At 41.0% G+C, this 20,291-nt stretch overlaps 1 protein-coding gene across 2 annotated transcripts in view; it reads right to left on the reverse strand.

The window, feature by feature from the left end:
* The window catches only part of SLC12A7 (solute carrier family 12 member 7), a 152,125-nt gene that overhangs the window by 64,420 nt on the left and 67,414 nt on the right, over positions 1-20,291 (reverse strand). For both annotated transcript variants that reach the window (XM_018568866.1, XM_018568867.1), the window contains exons 4-9: positions 18,067-18,213; positions 17,020-17,074; positions 10,336-10,466; positions 8,803-9,038; positions 6,448-6,653; positions 403-567 (exon numbers count right to left, since the gene is read on the reverse strand). In XM_018568866.1, the coding sequence (XP_018424368.1) occupies positions 403-567; positions 6,448-6,653; positions 8,803-9,038; positions 10,336-10,466; positions 17,020-17,074; positions 18,067-18,213 (940 nt within the window). The remainder of the gene's footprint in view (positions 1-402; positions 568-6,447; positions 6,654-8,802; positions 9,039-10,335; positions 10,467-17,019; positions 17,075-18,066; positions 18,214-20,291) is intronic.

Below are 20,291 nucleotides of genomic sequence, written 5' to 3' on the forward strand. Positions count from 1 at the left end.
AAAAAAAAAAAAAAACGATCGCAGCGAAAGGTTTACTCTGCTTGATCGAGCAGATTAAACCTTTTCGGGAGAAAGTGTTTATCTCCCGGGCGGCCGGGAGCTGCTATCTAATAGCGGGAGACTCCCGTCGACCCCTGGCAAATTGTCATTCGACCCCCGAAGGGGTCCCGACCCACAGGTTGAGAACCGCTGGTCTAGGAGGTCATTACACTAATTCTGCCATGATGTTATGAAAGCACAAATAAGCTTTAAACACAAACATATGTAACTATCAAGTTTTGGTTAGATCCCTTTTGTTACCCACAATAAACCGTATACATTTTGAATCAAAGAGAGGTCTGTTTTAACCAAAATGTTTAGACATCAATTAATTAATCTTTTAAAATCCAATTACTTTCTTACCTGTCACTGAGGGAAAGTAAATTCCAACCAGCATTGTGAAATAAGTCATAATGTCTGTCAAGACATAATTTTGATTGTATGCTTTCTGACTTTCTCCTGAAGCGGCTGATGTTTGGTTTCTCTCGATTATTGAATCTTTCGGACTATAGGCACTCCAAAGATTATCTGTTACATTTAGGAAATAAATAATCATATTTTTGTTTAAAATTAGAACAATCCAGTTTAGCTATACAACAATGTTAGTAACATCAAAATGCATACATGTGTTTTCATCATGCTGGGAGAACAGCCATGAAGCATACCTGTAATGATCAGCTGAACACTGCTGATTGTGGCTAATAAGCTTTGGATGTCTTGTGGGAGGGCCTAATAAGGCTGATGTCAGCAACATAAGACAAAATTAAAGTCAGGACCAAATAAACAAGGATAACAGAGTGCTCTGTATTAACAGCAAATAGAAAAAAAACTATGTGAGGGATCCAGAAGTACCCAGTCTTCTTCATAGCTTCTGATGGTGAGAATGGATTTGAGTCTCAGTGGAGATGGCAAACAGGAAAAAACAGGTAATTAAAGCCAACCGAATACAGAGATACCAGCTAAAAAGAACGAATAAAAGCAACAAGAGACTGAAGCATGAAGATACCAATGCACGGAGTAAGTGAAGAGTAGCAGGATACAGAACAAGGGGTGGTAATCAAACACAATAGAGAAAAAGAAAACATATAAATACTCACTAAACAGTAATGGCCATGCAGGGTTAGCGAGCCTATCCAGCCAATGCTGAAGGCAACACTGACAAAAAGAAATTTAGAAGGGCAGGCATCCAAGAGACAAGATAAGTGAAGCAAAAGGAATTGCCACAGATGACAACCGAAGATCACATAGACAAAGCCAGGCAAAATGCTTCAGCCAGTATCTAGAAGTCTGCTGGGAGATGAGACAGGTAGAACAAGGGCAAAATGGGTTGGAAAGTGATCCAAAACGTAACAGTTGTCACTGTGTACATCTGTTCCTGTGAGAAGTGTCTAAGAAGGGACTTTCCACTTTCAAGAAATGTCCTCTTATTTTCTTTTCTCCCAAACAAGACAGACAGACAGCAAAAACAGAGGTGTTAACTATTTAATACTTCGTCCAAAACTAAAAAAAAGTTTGGCTATACATACACTTTAATGAAGACAAGTAAAAGGCAGAGGAAATGACTAATAAGGATACCTGTGGTGCATCATATGGACACCGAGGCCACAGACAGACCAGCACTAAACATGCCTAACATAAAAGGCCCCAGCATATTCACATATTGATGAGGCAAATCTCTCAATTTGTATCAGATAGGCAGCCTCAGAAAGGGCCAGGGCAACTGATCTTGTACATGTTTTAGTGACAGACAGTGCACTGAATGCTGTTCTGCATTCTATAGTCAGAGCTATCGCAGTCAAACCGGCACATGGCAGGGAACTATGTGCTCAGTATAGACTACCAGAATCTATATTATCCAGCTCGTCACCCAGCCAGGTACTTGATTAAAGATAGTTAAAAATTGGAGACAAAGAACAAACTGCAAATAAAAAAGGGAACTAATGATAGCAAGAAAGCAGGATAGAGAGGCCCTAATTCCTTGATGCTACACCACAAACTGAACTTGCTAGAACTGTGGTCACCAGCAAGGGCCGCCCTTAGGCCATTCTTTTGTTTTGTACATGGCGTCATGCTGCTGCAGGTGGGACTCTAACCCAATGGTCAAGATCTTAAGATCAGAGCTGTGCTTTACAATGAACCAAAGCTAAATATATCTAATGCTAGGTCCACTTTAAATAGTAGGAAAACCCTCTTCTATGTGCTTCTTCGAAACTAATTTCACTTTGTTACTTGAGCCCAATTTCTGGCCTAAGTCCTACCATGTGTCATTTGGGAGTTCCTCAGTGGCAAAAAATAGTACCCTCATATGTCAGTTGGTGAGGCATAAGCAAGGCATCAAGATCCATTACCAATGGTTCCTGAGTGATGCATTTAATAGACAGTTTGTGTTGGCTGCTTTAATATTATTATTACAGGCATTTATCTAGCACTGACAAATTATGCAGTGCTCTACATACTGTACATTTACATTAGTCCCTACTCTCAAGCAGCTTGTATTCTAACATCCCCATCTTACATACACGCACACTAGAGTAAATTTAGGCAGAAGCCATTTAATCAGCATGTCTGTGGAGTGTAGGGAGAAAACCCATCCAAGCATAGGGAGAACATGCAAACTACATGTAAATGCAGTGTGCTGGCCAGGTTTTGAACCGAGGACCGCAGTGCTGCATGGCAGGAATGCTAACAACCTTGTTGCCTTTCAGGCATGTCTTTTACTTCTAAAAGTTTACAATGGCTTACAGGTTTGTTTTAAGCAAATGACTACTATCCAACGGCTTGGGAGTCACTCTTTGAGGTTTATAGCTACACAATGGGGTTAACTAAAACTGGAGCAGACAGAATCTGGGCAGCCGTGCATAGTAACCAATCAGCTTTTACCTTCAGCTTGTTCAGTAAAGCTTTGAAAATGAAAGCTAGATGATGTTGCCATGCACAGCTGCTCCAGATTCTGTCAGTTCCAATTTTAGTAAACTAACCTAAAAGGGTTTAATCATGTATTACATTTATGCCCCATCTGCCCCTGGACGCAGATTGTTTGTGTCCAGGCACGATTGTCTGCAGATATTCACAGCTTTTGCGATTACTTGTGAACAGCTGCAGGTTGTGGCAGTTGTCTTATACAGCGCCTCCTGCCCACAAAATGCCTGCAAGCACTATTTTGATCGCACCGAGCCTGACCGGACCGCAGACATAATGTGCCTTGCAATCCCATGTGGCTGATCGCATTGCGGCCGGAGGGTGCCATTCACTTCAATGGCCCGCCACGCCCCCTCATGCCCTACAAAAAACTGAGCTGGCTGCAATCCGAAGCAGTGCCTTCTGGCCAGAATTGGGCCGGAACGCACTGCATCTGGTGTAAACGGGCCCTAATAGGTCCCTATACTAAGCAAAACTGTTTCTTTTAAAGTAAACTAACACTTTAAGCCATAAACTTGGATTTACTGATCAAAAATGAATATACTAATACATGCTTAAGTCCTGAAAAAGAATACCACTGAAGATGAACTTTGGGCAAACTGCATATAAAATGTGTTTTAGCTGTGTACTTTGCTAACTGATATGCCTGACAAAGGATGTGTAATTCTGTCTAGTCTGAATTGTGAGCCAGGCACCAGAACAGCCAGTTCTCCTGGAACAAAAATCCTTACTTCTACATTATTCTCATGGTCCTAAAAAATACATGGAGATGCTCTGTTTGACATATTTTGCCTGAGGTCAAAACACTCGTTCAAGTGTGTACAATGTCGATCAGAATTTTAGCGAGTGAAAATGTATGAAAACAGCCCTGTTAACTCTGTTCCTGAGGTGACCTTCTCCTAATTCCTTCCAATTTAAAACCCATGAAATAAAAATGCCTTTAACCATATCTACTACCAAATTAAAGCTTTATCTGTTCCTAAAAAAAGGAAGAAGTGTAATATGTTAGGATAGCCTACAAAAGATTAGCTCTAAGCCAGAAACACTCTGGGAGGTAAGTGCGAACCCATGCTTTGTCCTCGTATGGCAAAGCAATAGCTTCACATTTATGTAGTCTTACCTGCAGTTTATACTTGCCTTCCTTTTGCTCCCCTGTTGCTCCGTTTAGCTGCTGGGAGCAAAAGAAAGCCATCTGTAAGAGTTGCTGAAGTCACAGCGCTATGCACTCTCCATCCGTCAGTGTTGACTGGCACAGCGCTATCCCAAGGAGTGTGAATCATATGCTCCTCCATAGCTGGAATTAAAAACGTATTTCCTTCTGGTCTTGATTTTGACATAAGTGCAGCTAACGGAAAATAACTATACCTTTGGGCTTATACAGGGTATTAAGGGCTTGTTCACACCACCACTTATTTTATCCTTAGCTTAAATTGGGCTTTCAGGTGCAGTCGAGTGCATTTGCATGCGTTTTTAATGCGTTTCCATGTGTTCCAGACCAGAGAAAATGGGACTAGCAGTATTTTTTTTTTTTCTGTCTGGACCAGAACGAACTGCGCTGGTGTGAACAGAGCCCAAAAATACCAAGGGAAAACTCACAGGCCATGGCTCTGACATTCTCCCGCACCATACACTATTCTCAGCACCTTTAACTTCGCTCATGAGCACAGTATTCCATAGCAAGTAAAGCTCCTACTCTGTGCATCATGAAATTACAAATAGAAGAACTGCCTCTAGCAAACACTGTCCCAGTCTGGCCCTGGTCAAACATTCAGTATGAGATAGGAATTTTGTATTTACAAGGGATGACAAGTGACTGGGAGTGGGCTCATGACATACAATATGTACCCTTATTTTTTCCTGGACATTTGTTAGAATCTAAATCTCCACTCTAAGCAAAACTGTGGCCAATAAAAGCAGTAAAACTGCTCTTTGGCAAGCCCTCACTAACTTCTGTCGCTGCAGACACAATAAAACAATTCATCCTCAAAATTGCTCCAATGCAGCTGTTCAAGTCGAGACTCTGCATTCTGCTCTCCCCTTTTCTTGTGCACTTGCTGTGTTTACATGTTAGAACGCTGTCAAGCAGCCAACCCATGTTTGCAGGGGAAAAGTGAAAGTATTTTTTTCAGAACTTTGAGGATGAAATACTCAGTGGCGCTTAACAGAGCGTAACAGAGGTCAGCGAGGGCTGGTGTTAAAGCATTCGTTTCTGCTTTTTAAGAAAAGTTGAATGTCCATAGCCAGGCCACAGTTCTATTTTAAAGAGGATTTTCAAAAAGTTAAACCGTGCAGTAGGGCTACTCCCACAGTGCAAGGGTTAACCGCTCATTTTGTAGGGGTGAAAAGAAAGAAAACTTACCTGATCCTCGATCCTGTCCGGCTGGTAGACTGATCCCTGCAGCCTCTTCTCCCACAGACTCTGGAAGTCTAAGCCCCGCTTACATAATCAGGTCTAATGCAGGTTCACTCTCCTGCATCATATATGAGGATGCCGAGGGACATACCATAGCTGGAGCACCCATACCATAACATACCACAGCTGGGTAGCCCCACTGCAAGAGTTAACTTTTGAAAACCCTGAAGACCTGCTTTAAGATGTTCTAATAACATTGTAACTTTAGAGCAGAACTCCAGCCAAAAATAAAAAATATAATAGCCCATATAAAGATAAAATAAAAAAAAAAAAAAAACTTTGGCTGCAAAGCTAGTGGTGTCCTCTGCAGAACTTCTCTTCTATCATTAGGTGTCCTCATTCTTCTGTATTAAATGATAGCCAGCATTATTCAACTCACTTCTTCTGAGCTCAGGCTGTCATTACCTGCCTCCAGTTTGTGACTGGACAATGAAGGAAAGGCAACATGGTGACAAGCTCACCTCACATTTATTCTGCGCTCTCCCTCTGTCAGCATGCTCATTGTCAGCACATGAAACTTGCTCCTTGTGCTGCTTCTTCCTCCTCTCCTACTCTTAGCTCTAAATAGGGGGCTGATACCAAGTTTAATTCAGGTACATCCACTTATAAAAATCCATTTAATGATGTACTATTGACTACAGGGCTGCATTAAATCTTTTAAATGTGGACAGTTCAGCTTTACCTTTCAAGGATAAGGGTTTCTGCTGATTTACAGGTAAAAACTTTCTTGGCCAGAGCAGAACATTACTGGCTGTAAAGCCCCTATTGAGGCTAACCTGTTTCCTGCCTGGGCTCATTACTGGTAGAATACATTCTTTCTGGGTTGTTAAGGAGCGTAAAGTGTCAATAAAAGCATTTAGCTTTCTTTATGTAATCCTAAAAGAACCCTTTCTATATACAGCATGACAATGTTTTCAGTGTATGGTAACACTGAACTCAGGTAGAAGATAGTAAAAATATAGTAGAAAAAAAAAAAAATCCGTAAAAAGCAAAGGCTATATTATAATGACAGTTAATCAGAAACACCGTAACAAAGGCCAAGACTGCAAGTCTGCGTCACTGCTTCAAGAACTCACCAAGTAGAACACCGCTAGCAATTCCAGGAATTCCTTGTATTTCAGTTACATCGTTTGTCATAAAATAGCTGTCACAGGTTGGACTGTGATTTCCAGATGTACAAAATTTATTCCAGAGGACATCATTAATTGTATCATTGGAAATGTTTTTGGCACAAACATTAATATTTCGTGCTGCTAATACACGATTTCCTAGAAGGCAAATGCTGTAAAATATAAGACTATATTAAGCATTACTAAGCATTAGGAAAAAAAAATGATTTGATATCAAACGCATAAGGGATGCATACGACACACAAGTTCTAAATTAAATAAATGCAGCTATCTGAAAATTATTTTTATATTATGAAAGAAAAATGCGTATTAAAATATATAGAGTTTCAGTAGGTACCCACTTATATGGGTACACAAGATATCCACAATATAATACACAAATAAACATACAGATAAGATATTACTGTTGCCATAACATGGTGTATAATGTACAGATCTGTATTGGAAAAAAATTTTTTTTAATGTAATATCAGGTTCTTAGGACCTGAAAAAATTAGCGGTATTGCTTTTCTTGTGAACCTAAAAAGACCCATTATATCAGGGACATCAAATAAAGAATCCCAAAAAACCTATCAAGGGTCTGAGAGCAGGCATTTGTTAAGGTAGAAGTAGAAAAACTTAATTTTTACGCAAAAACCAAGTCTATATTCGTTTATTGCCATTGTAAAGTAGAACTCTAGCAAGCTAGAAATCATTTATGAACAAACATACGCAATAAAATGTAAATGATTTCATCATGATTATATTGTATGCAATTTTCCCCCTATATCCTAAGACCCATCTTTAAAACAAAATCTCTGATAATTTGACCATCAGGCAAGTGACACTACTTGTGATGTTTGCATATGCATGGTTTCCCATGTCCTATAGTGATCTCCACCTGGCAGTAGAAGTATGATCCCAACTGGATGGTGGAGTGAGAACGAGCACTGTAGAAGCACGGGATCATGTAACCACTTGTCAGCAATGCAAGGGGGTGTGATTTAAAGCACTGACCAACAAAGCAAGGTAGGGGTTAACAGGACTGACCAGCAATGGGGAGGGGGGTGGGGGGTGTACAGCACTGTCACTGATCGGGGGACTGTGTATGGGCAGAGGAGGTGGGTACATTAATAAAACTGACACCAACACTGGGTGTCATTACTGTGGCCACACCAACGATAGGGCTTATTTCACTCCCAATTTCTCTTCAGTATGCGTCGCAATACAATACAATTGCAGCAGGATCAAAATTTCCCATAGCGCAGGCAATTCATTTTAAATGGGCTGGCTAATGCGATGGAATCCACCTTAATGCAAAGCTGAATGGTTTTAGGAAGTATAATTACAGGGAAAGAGCATGCTTTTCAGTTCTTTCCAGGTTTTATTGATTCTAGTTAGGGTCTTGGAACCTGGAGATTTCGAAGAGTCTTGGGAGGGATGAAATCTCCATTCCTGGGTCTGGGTTTTACCAACTACTGGCATAGGCTAAGAAGGTGGCTGGAGACAGCCTTTTTAATGAGGGCTGGGTAAGAGTTCGGTGGGGGGTTGTTTTCTGGAGGCACACAAGAGAGAGCAGGGGAGGCTGGGACAGCTGTTGTGGCTAGGAAAACCAGTAACACGAGGGGTGTGTTGGAGACACGCGGGAGGTATAGAGCAGCAGGAGTCACACGGGAGGTGTGGAGTAGCTGGAATCACACAGGTGTGTGGAAGCCGTTCTGAAGTGTTCAAGTGCACTGAATATTGCTGTGAACTGTTTCTCGGAAGTGCCCCGAAAACTCTGGCATGGGGACACTTTTGTCTATGTAAGACAACCTTAAGTGGGTGAGATTGTTCATGTTAATTTACTGAAGACAAGTGGACTTTGTGTATTGTTATGCTGATGGTAAGCCATTTTCTGTTTGTGTAAAAATAAAAGACTGCTTATGTTAAACGGCTTGAGAGTGGTCATTAAGCACTCACCATATGTTCCAATATCCCCAAAATATCACAATGGTTAGATCATGTACAAATCCAAGTACTCTTCAAGGGACATACACGTTGGGAAATGCTGAGTACATGGGGCACTTTGACATGATGGCAGTTGGTGCATTCTGACATAATTAAGCATGCCGAAAAATTGTGACAGGTGATGTTTGTGTAATGGGAGTGTTGTCTAAACTCAGTCTATACATTCCTGCCATTCAACAAAGGACATTTTTGCTAGCATATATAATTTATGGAAAGGTGTGGACCATGCCAAAAGAAGAAAAAAATGTGATCCCCTCTAGAACAAAACAATGCGATACAGAACATAATATAGAAATACATTTCTTTACTTACGGGAAATCTGGTGGATCAAATGCAGATTTGATTACTCCAGCATATATGGCCATAATGGACAGAATTACACAGGCGAGAAATACTAACGCAAGTTTGTTTACATATTTAACACCAACAAATACTACAATAGCCATTATGGCAATTATGCATGTCCCATAAACTCTCATGTTGTTAAACATGGCTTGAGGATTATCTTTTTCTATTAGGAATATGGCAGCATTTGGCGATATATAAGTCTGTAGAAAAAAAAAATATATTTAAAGTATTATTTTTATATTTTGATGTAGTCAATCATCTTTAAAATGTCAGTCTTAACTAGTAACCAGCACTTTCCCCATCAGCTTTAAAGTGGCTGCAGTTTAGAGTTTATGGCTCTAAACTCATGGACATGATTTTTGGCATAGTAAAATACCTCTGTTAACCTCTATAATGGAAGGAAGGCCACAATACAAATGCAGCACAATTCTGTGCCTAGACATAATTTAGCATGGTAGACAGTTGTTGAGCTATGTAAATATAGCAGCATCCATCACCTATAGAGATTAATAAATCATATAGAGCTTGTATACTTATGATGAGGTTTGCTCATTAGAAATCAAGCCAAACATAAAATGATATTTTCTTGCCTGATACAAAAACATTATCTAAAGATAAACTTCAGCTTTACTTTCAGTCTTCCACAGTTGCACTGTATGAAAAAAAGCTTATTCTGATTTCATTGCACTATAGGAGCTTCTATCATTGTGCATCAGAAGCTATAGCAAGTCTGACAGAGCCCACTTCACTTCTGGTCTGGAGGGTGCCCAGCATTATCTAACCCTTTCCTCTCTAGCCTTACTATCTCTGGCCTGCCCTTGTCATTGGATTACAGTTCTTTTAATCATGGAGGCTTGGCATAATATATGGGCGTTATATAGGGTGGTCTACATACAAATGCAGTTTGCCCAGGAATTGCTCAGTCCCCCAGACTGACACCAGCCCATTACAGCATTTTAACATTTGTGTAACTCCCCTCAAGAGCCAGCTCACTGTTTGCATCAGGGCTGAGGGGCTCGAGAGAAGTATATTTTCAGAAAGCTATTTAGAGCAACCTGCTATCCTTTCCACCAGGATGTGATTTGCCTGCATTCTGTAGAGAAGCACAGAGACCCAGGAGGACATTACTGGGTCTTAAATAAAGTGTGTAATGGAAACGGATTAGCATGATGATGAAGGTGGGAGGGAGGAACCAGGAAAGGAAAGTATAAGCAGATTAAAATTCAGCATTAATGCATTTACTACAGTGCATTTAATACAGTGAAAACATTGGTGTAAGGATGAAAATCCTAATCTGAATAATAGAACTTTCCATCTACAGTAAATGCCCCAAAGGTTTCTGTTATCAGTTACTTCACTTAATGTCCTACATAATATGCACTGTCTGCTCTGCATCACTAAACATGTGCAATAATCTAAGAAAAACCAAACAGGCCTAAAATATTGTCAGTCAAAATGATTTTTTTCACAATGAAATATTAAAATAAAGACACTTACTAAGAGAATTTCAATTGTTCCAAGAATGTACATAGCTCCAGCAAAAGTTGTACCCAAATAAAAGCAAAGACCTACAGCTCCTCCAAATTCTGGACCTAAAGATCTTGAAATCATATAATATGATCCACCAGCTATGAAAGACAAATCCAAATGTTAGACTATTCCAAGTTAGCTATATCTACAAATCGCACATGGAAGTGAAATTCTGCTTAGTTCTGCAAATTTTACTGACTCCAGATGTTATACATATTGAACAAAAAAGTGACACTAAACTCAGGAGTTAAATCTTAAAAATACATTCAAAGTACCTTAACTATTAACAAAAATGTATCTTATGTGTGTATCACTCAGCTGTAGATCCTCAAACTATCTCTGAAATTGTGCAGACTCTTTCCTTTCTTCTGGAGGGTGGCTACCTTTATTCCCCATGCTCCCTGTGTGTGTTGTAAAATAGCAACCGCTCCAAGCTCGCTCCTGCGATGGACTGCAATCTTACATTAAGTTAGCAAACTTGTATTGAAGTTATAGTCCATCATGGGAGCAAGCTTGGAGCGGTGGCTACTTCAGAACACACACACACAGGGACCGTGAAAAAACAAAAGTAGCCACCCTCCAGAAGGAAGGACAGTGTCAGCACCAATTCAGAGATGTTTTGAGGATCTACAGCTGAGTGATAATAAAAGTGTACTTTATTTGTGTAATAGTTACAGTGGTATTAAAGGCTGGGTGTTTTTTGCCTTAATGCATTCTCTGCATCAAGGCAAAAAACACCCAGCTACTCGTTTCCTCCGCCGCAACCAGGAAGATAAATGGGTTTCCCTGAACTTTCTGGTTGCGGGGGAGGGTACTGAGAACAGATGAGCCATAGGCTCCTTCTGCTGTCAGTCAAGTTATGACTGCAAGGGTGGGGGTGTGGCCGGCCGGACGCTGTGTGTGTGTTTATGGATGCACACAGCTAGGTGCGGACATGGCCTTGATCGTGCATGTACGGGTGCCTCCATAGCAGTCGGCTAGCCGATGGAGGCACCCATACAGGGAAGGGGGAGTTCTTTTATCCCTTATTTTTTTTAAGTCTAGCCACCATAAAAAAGAAACACTTACAAAAAGGGAAGGTTTAATGTTGCTTTAAGGTACTTGAATGCATTTTTAAGATTTGACTCCTGAGTTTAGTGTCACTTTAAAATTCCTTATGTAAAATACTTCCTGCTATTAGTATCAGTTTCGGAGCCAATATAGGGCATTTTCACAAGTACTTGTACTCGTGAAAATGCCCCGATTCTAAAGGCCTATACCAGCCCTTAACATTTTTAAACAAGTTCGGCTATTTGAGGTCCCACGCATGCTGGGGACCTCGCAGTAACTGTCCTTTGCAGTGCCGGTCCGGCACATCTCCTCCTCCTTCCCGAGACCGGCATCACTGCGTTTACGTTGTGTGCATGTGTGTGGCCCACAGTGCCTATAATCATGCTGTCATTAGACAGCGCAGATCAAAGTGGCTCTGTGTGTTGTGCTAGCCAACACAGCGATCACCAATGTAAACGCTACTACTGCTTACATTTGGGAGTCCTCCACTTTCTCTGACAACAGAGGAAGGAGAGGATAGTTGATCTATGAATAAATAGTAGGCAGCAGCAGCAACTATTGATTATTTTGTTTACTTTTACTGTGGGATCGTAAAAAAACGATCCCACAGTAAAAGTAAACAACATAATCAATAGTTGCTGCTGCCACCTTCTATTTATTCATAGATCAGCTATCTTCTATCCACATGACTACTCCAGTCAAAAGATTGTTGCCAGAACAGGATGGAATTCCCAACAACTCAGTAATAAATACGAAGTTGTGCTTTAATTAATTTGATTGACTTTTATAGGGCTGCAACAACTAAAATCGACTAAAATCGATTATTGAAAAAGTTGCCAACGTTGCCAGGGACGCGGGGAGAAGGAGTAATTAGGAGCAGGTGTGGGGGGATGACAGCTGCCGATAGACAGGCCCGATCTCAGAAGCAAGTTGTTTGAAGACTGCTCAGGTAAGCCTGCACTTTCCCACACATGGTGCTCTATAATGTATTGCTGGGATTTGTATTCCTCTATAGCTGATGGTACATTGTGCTGTATATTATACATGGGAATACAAATCCCAGCAATACATTATACACTGTATGTATAATGTATTGCTGGGATTTGTTGTATTCCTATATAGCTGGTGATATTCTGCATTGCGCTGTATAGAGGACTACAAATCCCAGAAATAATACATTATACAGCGCAATGCAGAATACCACCAGCTATAGAGGAGTACAACAAATCCCAGAAATAATACATTATACAGCGCAATGCAGAATACCACCAGCTATAGAGGACTACAAAGCCCAGCAATAGTAAATTATACAGAGCAATGCAGAATACTGCCAGCTATAATGCACTATTGCTGGGATTCGTTGTATTCCTCTATAGCTGGTGGTATTCTGCATTGTGCTGTATAATGTACTATTGCTGGGTTTTGTAGTCCTCTATAGCCTGTGCCATTCTGCATTGATTGCTGTATAATTTTACACTTTCCATTTCACTATATTGCACACCACACTTTTTTTTCTTTTTTACTTTCACCGCTCCAAGCTTGCTCCTGTGATGGACTACAATCTCAATACAAACTAGTAATCCTATCACTGGAGCCATTTTTAAAAATTGATTTGATATTTTATCCGATTAATCGAACTTGTAATCAACTAACTAATCGATTTGAAAATAATCGTTAGCTGCAGCTCTAGTCTTTTACATGACAGAAATCCATTTAGTAGAAGGTACTATGAGCAGTAATTATCTCTCAGTGGATACTATAATACATTTAAAATCTACATGAAAAACATTTTCACGTTTTCTTATTGCAAGCATTGCATACAATAAAAAAGTAGAAGCATTGAAACATAACATATTCAAACACACACACACCACACCAATTACAAAAGTAAAGAAACCCTAGGAAATACATTTAAGTAATTATATATTCTACCATCTTAGGGAGAAAGGATGCCTTAGGTCTCAATACAACTTGATTCTTACGGGTGACCAAAAAACGGTTTCTGAGGGTGATCTCACTCACAATACAACACAGGCTTTAAAAGCAAGTGAACTAGTAGGGTTTTAGCAGGTTTAGGCATTTTAAGTATCTTGTGACCTTTAGAAAGGTCGAAGCAATATGTTTTACTTGCAAATAATTGCAGGCTGTGTCCACAAGAACAGAAATCCTGTCCTTTAGCTTAGGGGAGAAATCAGGGGACAGGTAACTTCATGGGAAGACTCCCGGGAACTAGAAACGGTTCCTTCTTTTTCCTCTAACTGAAAACGCAGGCCCGTCCGGCTTTTATCTTACGAACATATGGAGGTTTGGAGGACCAGAGCTACGAGACGAGGCTACTAAATTTAAACATGTTCACATTAGAGGTGAGGAGATTAAGGGGGGATATGATTTCCATGTACAAAATGTTTAATGGTGGTAGCAACATTAGCGATAAACTGTTTAAAATTAACTCCGTTACAAAAACTAGAGGCCATCACCTAAAATTGATGGAAAAAAAATTCCAGCACAAGGGGCGAAGGGGGTTCTTCACAGTAAGATCAGTTAGGGTCTGGAACTCACTGCCACAGGCGGTGATTTCAGCAAATAATGTGGAATTGTTCAAGAAACTTTTGGACGATTTCTTAAGGGACCGTAATATACAGGGGGACGGGTACTCCTAGAATGAGATCCTAATAGGTTGGACTTGATGGACTAATGTCTTTATTCAACCTCAAATACTATGTAACTATGTAACATGCTACACACCCGCCGAACATCGTACGATGCTTGGCGGGTTTTCGAACTTGTTCCTAAGATAAAAGTTGTGCGACCTTACAGTGGTCGAGGTCGCACGGCTTCCACACACCTTACGATAATCGTACGATCACGGGATTTCCCTGCGATTATCGTACGATTATCGCAAGGTGTGTGGGCACCTTAAGATGCTCTTTTTATACCCAATCATGTTACTGACCTGTTGCCGTTTTCTCAGTTTAAATATACAATATGTTTTCTATTTTCTATTGTGACTAAAATATGTGTTTTTAAGATTTGCAAATCACTGCATTCTGTTTTTATGTAGATTTTACACAGCATTCCAACTTTTTTGGAACTGGGGTTGTAGAAAAATCAAAGAAATTAGCCAATCTTCCTCATAAAATCACACTTGACAGTGATGAATTACTCTCTAGATCAGTAGTTCTCAACCTGTGTAACCTCATGACCCACATTTGTCCTTGGTCATTAAGTTATGACCCAAGTCGCACTGCGATTGAACTGTGGGTGGGACGTGCGTTTGGGGTACCATTCAAATCAATTGAAACATAACACACCTCCCATACCAGTACACGTGGTAGGTGTGATTGCATGGTAGTGCTTTAATCGCATGGGACTGTGTGAGTATTGCACTGTACTAGTGTGAAAAGGCTCTCAAAAACACTGACAGACTCACACAACCACAGACATACACACTCCCAAAAAAATATTTCTTTTTTCTTTTTTAAGATTCACCCAGTCTCCCTACCATACGAGAACTGGAGTGGATCCTCATCCTGGGGTCCAGTGTGGGCTGCTCTACTGTGATGGAGCTCCATCCACATGTGCATTGTTTGTACAGCTCCTTGCCCCATAGCGGTGGCCGGAGCCAGAATGTGATGTCACTCCAGTCCAAGTACCACTACTGGACACACAAGGGAGATGTACATATGGATGGAGCTCCCTCACTGCCATAGCCACAGCCCACTCCGCCTCAAGCTTCCACTCGGTGCCGGGCAGCATATTTTGGCGTGTGAACTGACAGTGCAAAAGGTGGGGGCTGAGGAGCCTCTCACCTAGAAAAGTGGAAGGCATGCTGTGACCCACTAAACATGGGGTCGCAACCGACTTTTGGGTCACCATTTGAGAACCAATGCTCTGGATAGAACATCAGGGGAAGGTGGCCCAGAGGGGGCACATGATGCCCCTAAGCTAGAAGGGAAGGTAAAAGAGCAGAGCATGGGACTGACTGAAATAATCTCCCATGAGTGTAGAGCCCAATCTCAGTGACTGCGTGCCTATTATTATTATACAGGCTTTATATAGAGCCAACAGTTTGCGCAGCGCTTTACAATAATGATTCACCATGTGCTAGGGCTGCAACAACTAAATCGACATAATCGATGATTGAAAAAGTTGTCAACTTTTTCAATCATCGATTAATCGGCTTCCGATTGGTTGGCCCTGTTCACGGCTACATACACGCTGCGTGCCACACCTCCTCCCCACCTCACGCTCGACGCTGCCAGACACGCTGCCCGCATCCACACGCCGCACCTCCTCCCCGCCTCACGCTCACCACCCGCCCAAATCCACGATCGGCACAGGGACGCAGGGAGAAGGAGGAGCAGGTGTTGGCGGACGACAGCCGCCAATAGACAGGCCCGATCTCAGAAACAAGTTGCTGGAAGATTGCTCAGGTAAGCCTGCACTTTCCCCACACATGCTGCTCTATAATGTATTGCTGGGATTTGTATTCTTCTATAGCGGAGTGTACCATCAGCTAAAGAGAAATATAAATCCCAACAATACATTATACACTGTATGTATAATGTATTGCTGGGATTTGTTGTACTCCTCTGTAGCTGGTGGTATTGTGCATTGCGCTGTATAGAGGACTACAAATCAAGGAATAATACATTATACAGCGCAATGCACAATACCACCAGCTATAGAGGAGTACAACAAATCCCAGCAATAGTATATTATACAGTGGTGCAATGCCGAATACCACTAGCTATAGAGGACTACAACACCCAGCAATAGTACATTATACATCGCAATGCAGAATACCGCCAGCTATAATGTACTATTGCTGGGTTTTGGAGTCCTCTATAGCCGGTGAAATTCTGTATTCATTGCTGTATAATTTTACACTTTTCATTTCACTAGATTGCACACCACACTTTTTTTTTTTTTCCTTTTTTCCTTCCACCACTCCAAGCTTGCTCCTGTGATGGACTGCAATCTCAATACAAACTAGTAGTCCATCACTGGAGCCATTTTTTAAAATGTATTTGATATTTTATCCGATTAATAATCGGCTAATCGAGAAAATAATCGTTAGCTGCAGCTCTACCATGTGCGTTTGCCCAGTATAGTGCCTGAAAGAAGCTGTACTGGTACTGTTCCTGGCCCCTAGGCCAAAGGGAAGTCTAATAGCACAAATTTTAAATACATACATGCACTGGCCAAAGTGCCAAGAAGGACGCTGACCACAGGGTCCAGTGACTGAGTAAATTACAGGCCAGCCCCGCATCTTCCTTTGTGCAGGGTTGGGGTATGGTCTGCCAAGGCTCTGCAGAGGGGAAAAACAGTCGGGCTCCTGTAGGGTTTATTTAATATTAGTACTTCTTATGAGTATGTGTTAGTTAGTTGCAAATTTGGTTAATTTTCCTGTTATGCCAACAATACAATATGCATTATCTGTACTAACTGCACTTCTTATATCTAAGCATACAAATTTCCAGGAAAATACAGCTGTTAATATAAGAGTGAAAAGAGCCCTGTGCACAACCCTTTAATATTGAGGGTAGGGCAAGAATTTAAAAAAATTGCCTTTCCATGGCAGCTACATTGTTGTCTTACCTGGTACAACTCCATTGGTTGCAATTGCACTCATAGATATAGCAGTTAACATTGTCTAAAATAAAGAAATAAATAATTACTACATATATTATTCAAAGCAATTAAACCCATCAACTATTACTGGTTACTTCAGATAAAAAGTATTTTGTTTTGCTTTTGTTTTTGCTGTGCTTAGCTGCCATGCCACACTGATGGACATTCTGATACGTGAGATGTTACAAAGGGTTAAGTATAACACTACTCAAGGAATAGGAATTATGTGCTATCTTCTTGATCCGACGTTCATCCTGCACAGTTCAGCCCCATAGGTTTCTAAGGGACTGGTAGACTAACAGAAGTCGATTCATCTCCCAGCTGCATAGATGTCTATGGAACCAAACCATTCAGGTGCAGATATTGGATCAAGATGGCGAAAGCAGGCAACAATGCAACAGGCCTCAGAGTGAGATCTTGGAAAGTACAGCAATTTGGGGAGGAAGGGTGAGCTAGACCTACTCAGGGAATGGAGCAAAGGGGTAAGGAAACTTTGTGGAAAAGTTTCCTTACCCTTTAATACTCCAGGATCTGCCAAGTGGGGATCCCTACCAACATTTTGTTATGATGCACCATGATTTCTAGTTCTGTCTTTTCATTCTGCTTTAACAATGTTAAACTAAATGTAATTCAGTTAGGGTTTACATCTACTTTACACAAAAAAAATGTTTTCCTGATCAGTTACCTGACAATCAAGACCAGTACATGTAAAAGGAATTTAATCATGCAAACATCTGTTGCCCAGCAATGTACTAAACATGAATATTTGGGCCAATCTACAGGTTTTTAAATAGAGAGAAGAGTGGAAGGTGGATACTGTTGCTGCTGTTTTTCACAAGGGAAACAAGAGCAATAGGACAGGAATATCAAACCTGCCCATTTGATTGGTCCAGAGAGCAGCCATCTGCTGCAGCTATGGACATGTAAAAAAAGCAGATTCCTCAATAAAGTCTGCTTTTGCTCTCAAATAAATAAGCACATCATTTATGACTGGAAAAGCAAACAAATACTCACACATAAACAGCACATAAGAACAATGCAAAAAGATTCAAGTACTCCAGCTGTTCCTACAATCCAGGTAAGTCGTAGAAAAAGTATTACGCCAAGTATGTTTTGTAAACATGGCAAGTATACTCCAATGAAGGTTCCCATTCGTGTCTCCTAAAAGAATAATCACATTTTATAAGTAATGCGTGCATGTTTTTTTAAAATTTAAAATATTTGCAAAGAACATATACTTTACGTTATTACCCCTACTCATTCACTAAGGGTTCAAATAAATTGTAAATAAAGAGCCAACACTAAGAAAAAAAATCCTTTAATTAAAATAAAAAGCAAATTTTTTAAAGTCCTTTAATTAAAAAAAAAGCCAAAAAATTGATTCACTGCCATAATCCAAGGGTCAATCATGACATCCAGCGTTGTCCACGACAATTCGTCGAAATAAATAAAACCCGACGCCCACCGTGACGAACTCCTGCCACAAAATTACATTCTGACAGATGTCGGCAAATATAAGCAATTTGGGCAGCGCTAGCAGTGACATCATGACCCGAGGACAGTGGCCCATCATTGAATGACAACAAATAGGCGGAGCGGCCAACTTCGACCATTTATTTTTATTTGGCCGGGACTTGCAGGTAGTGTGACAGGTGCTGGACAAATGGAAACAGTTGGGTGATGTCACCTCTAGCTCCGCCCCAATTGCTTACATTTTCCTGGCATCTGTCAGAATGTAATTTTGCAGCAGGAGTTCGTCTGGCTTTTTTAAAATTTTCGACAAGTCGCGGTGGATAACGCTGGATGTCGTGATTGACCCTTTGATTACAGCAGTGGATCCATTTTTGTGGCTTTCGGTTTTTATTTCAATTAAAGGATTTTTTATATCTGGATACCCAAAAGGCCTTTGATAATGTTTCCTGGGATTATTAATACTATAATTTTGGAAAATGGGATTCCCTCCGACCTTTCTACAGTGGCTCCGAGTTTCATACAGTGCCCGTTATCTCCACTATTCCTCTTGGCAGTTCAATATTAATAGGGGGACAAGACCGGGTTGCCCCCTCTTCCGGTCCGATTTATCCTTGCGATAGAGCCTTTGGCTCATCTTATACAACAAAACACTAACATTCATGGGGTACTGTTGGGAAACACGGACGATAAACCTAATATGTTTGTGGACGACCTATTTCTCACAGTTACCAAACCCCAGATTACATTGCCTAACTTGCTCTCGGTCTTGAAATCCTTTGCACAAGTCTTGAGTCTCACCCTTAATGAGGAGAAATCTTTGGCCCTTAACCCCTTCATGACTGAGGCCCTTTTTTCAATTTTTGCACCCATGTTATATTCCACATTTTAGGCACTTCCACAGGAGATTCCCTACGACGAAACTTCACATTTGCCTGGCGCATCTGTAACCTAGAATACCTTGGAATCTCCTTAACCAAAGACTTAGCTTTATAAGACTAGCTATATCCCAATGTTAAAAACTCTAAGGGAATTAATGTCTTCTTGGTCCCATCATAATTCATCCTGGAAAGGGAAGATTAACGCCGTCAAGATGACAATACTCCCAAAACTACTTTATCTTTTCAGGACTCTTCCGTTCGCGATTACAGGATTTGCACTCCGTTCCTTCCAAAATCGGGTAATGGCCTTCACCCGAGGAAACACCAGACCGAGAATCTCCAAACAATCTATATATGCCCATAGGAAACGGGGTGGACTGGGTCTTCCTAATTTTCAAATATATTTTCAAGCTGCTCAGATAGCTCCCTTGCCAAATCTTTACTTATCTACACAGGCGCTGTTGTGGGTGGAGCTGGAGAATACATTCTGTGCTCCGATCCCGACTACAGTGCTCCCATGGCTTCTGCTGGGCACACGCCCCAGGACTCCTTGCCCTGTGATGAGACATTCCCTCTCAGTATGGGATAGCACTAAATATTTTGGCAAACTTATCTCTCCCCACTTACCTATCTCGGGCAATCCGCTGTTCCCACCATTGTTGAGTCTTCTGGGGCGTTCACTTGGTGGAAGTCACACAATATTTTATACCTACATAATCTATTAATTGGGGGCCAGATACGTAGCCAGGAATCCATCATGAATAATTTGCACGCACCTCCATCGGAGTATTTTCGTTATCTGCATCTCAGACATTGGACCTTGTCCCTCTTATCTGGCAGAGTGCCCTCTACCCAATTATCACTATTGGAGTATATTTGTTATCACAC

The sequence above is a fragment of the Nanorana parkeri genome, unplaced genomic scaffold, assembly GCF_000935625.1.
Source record: "Nanorana parkeri isolate BGI_ZX_2015 unplaced genomic scaffold, ASM93562v1 scaffold1255, whole genome shotgun sequence".
NCBI lineage: Eukaryota > Metazoa > Chordata > Amphibia > Anura > Dicroglossidae > Nanorana > Nanorana parkeri.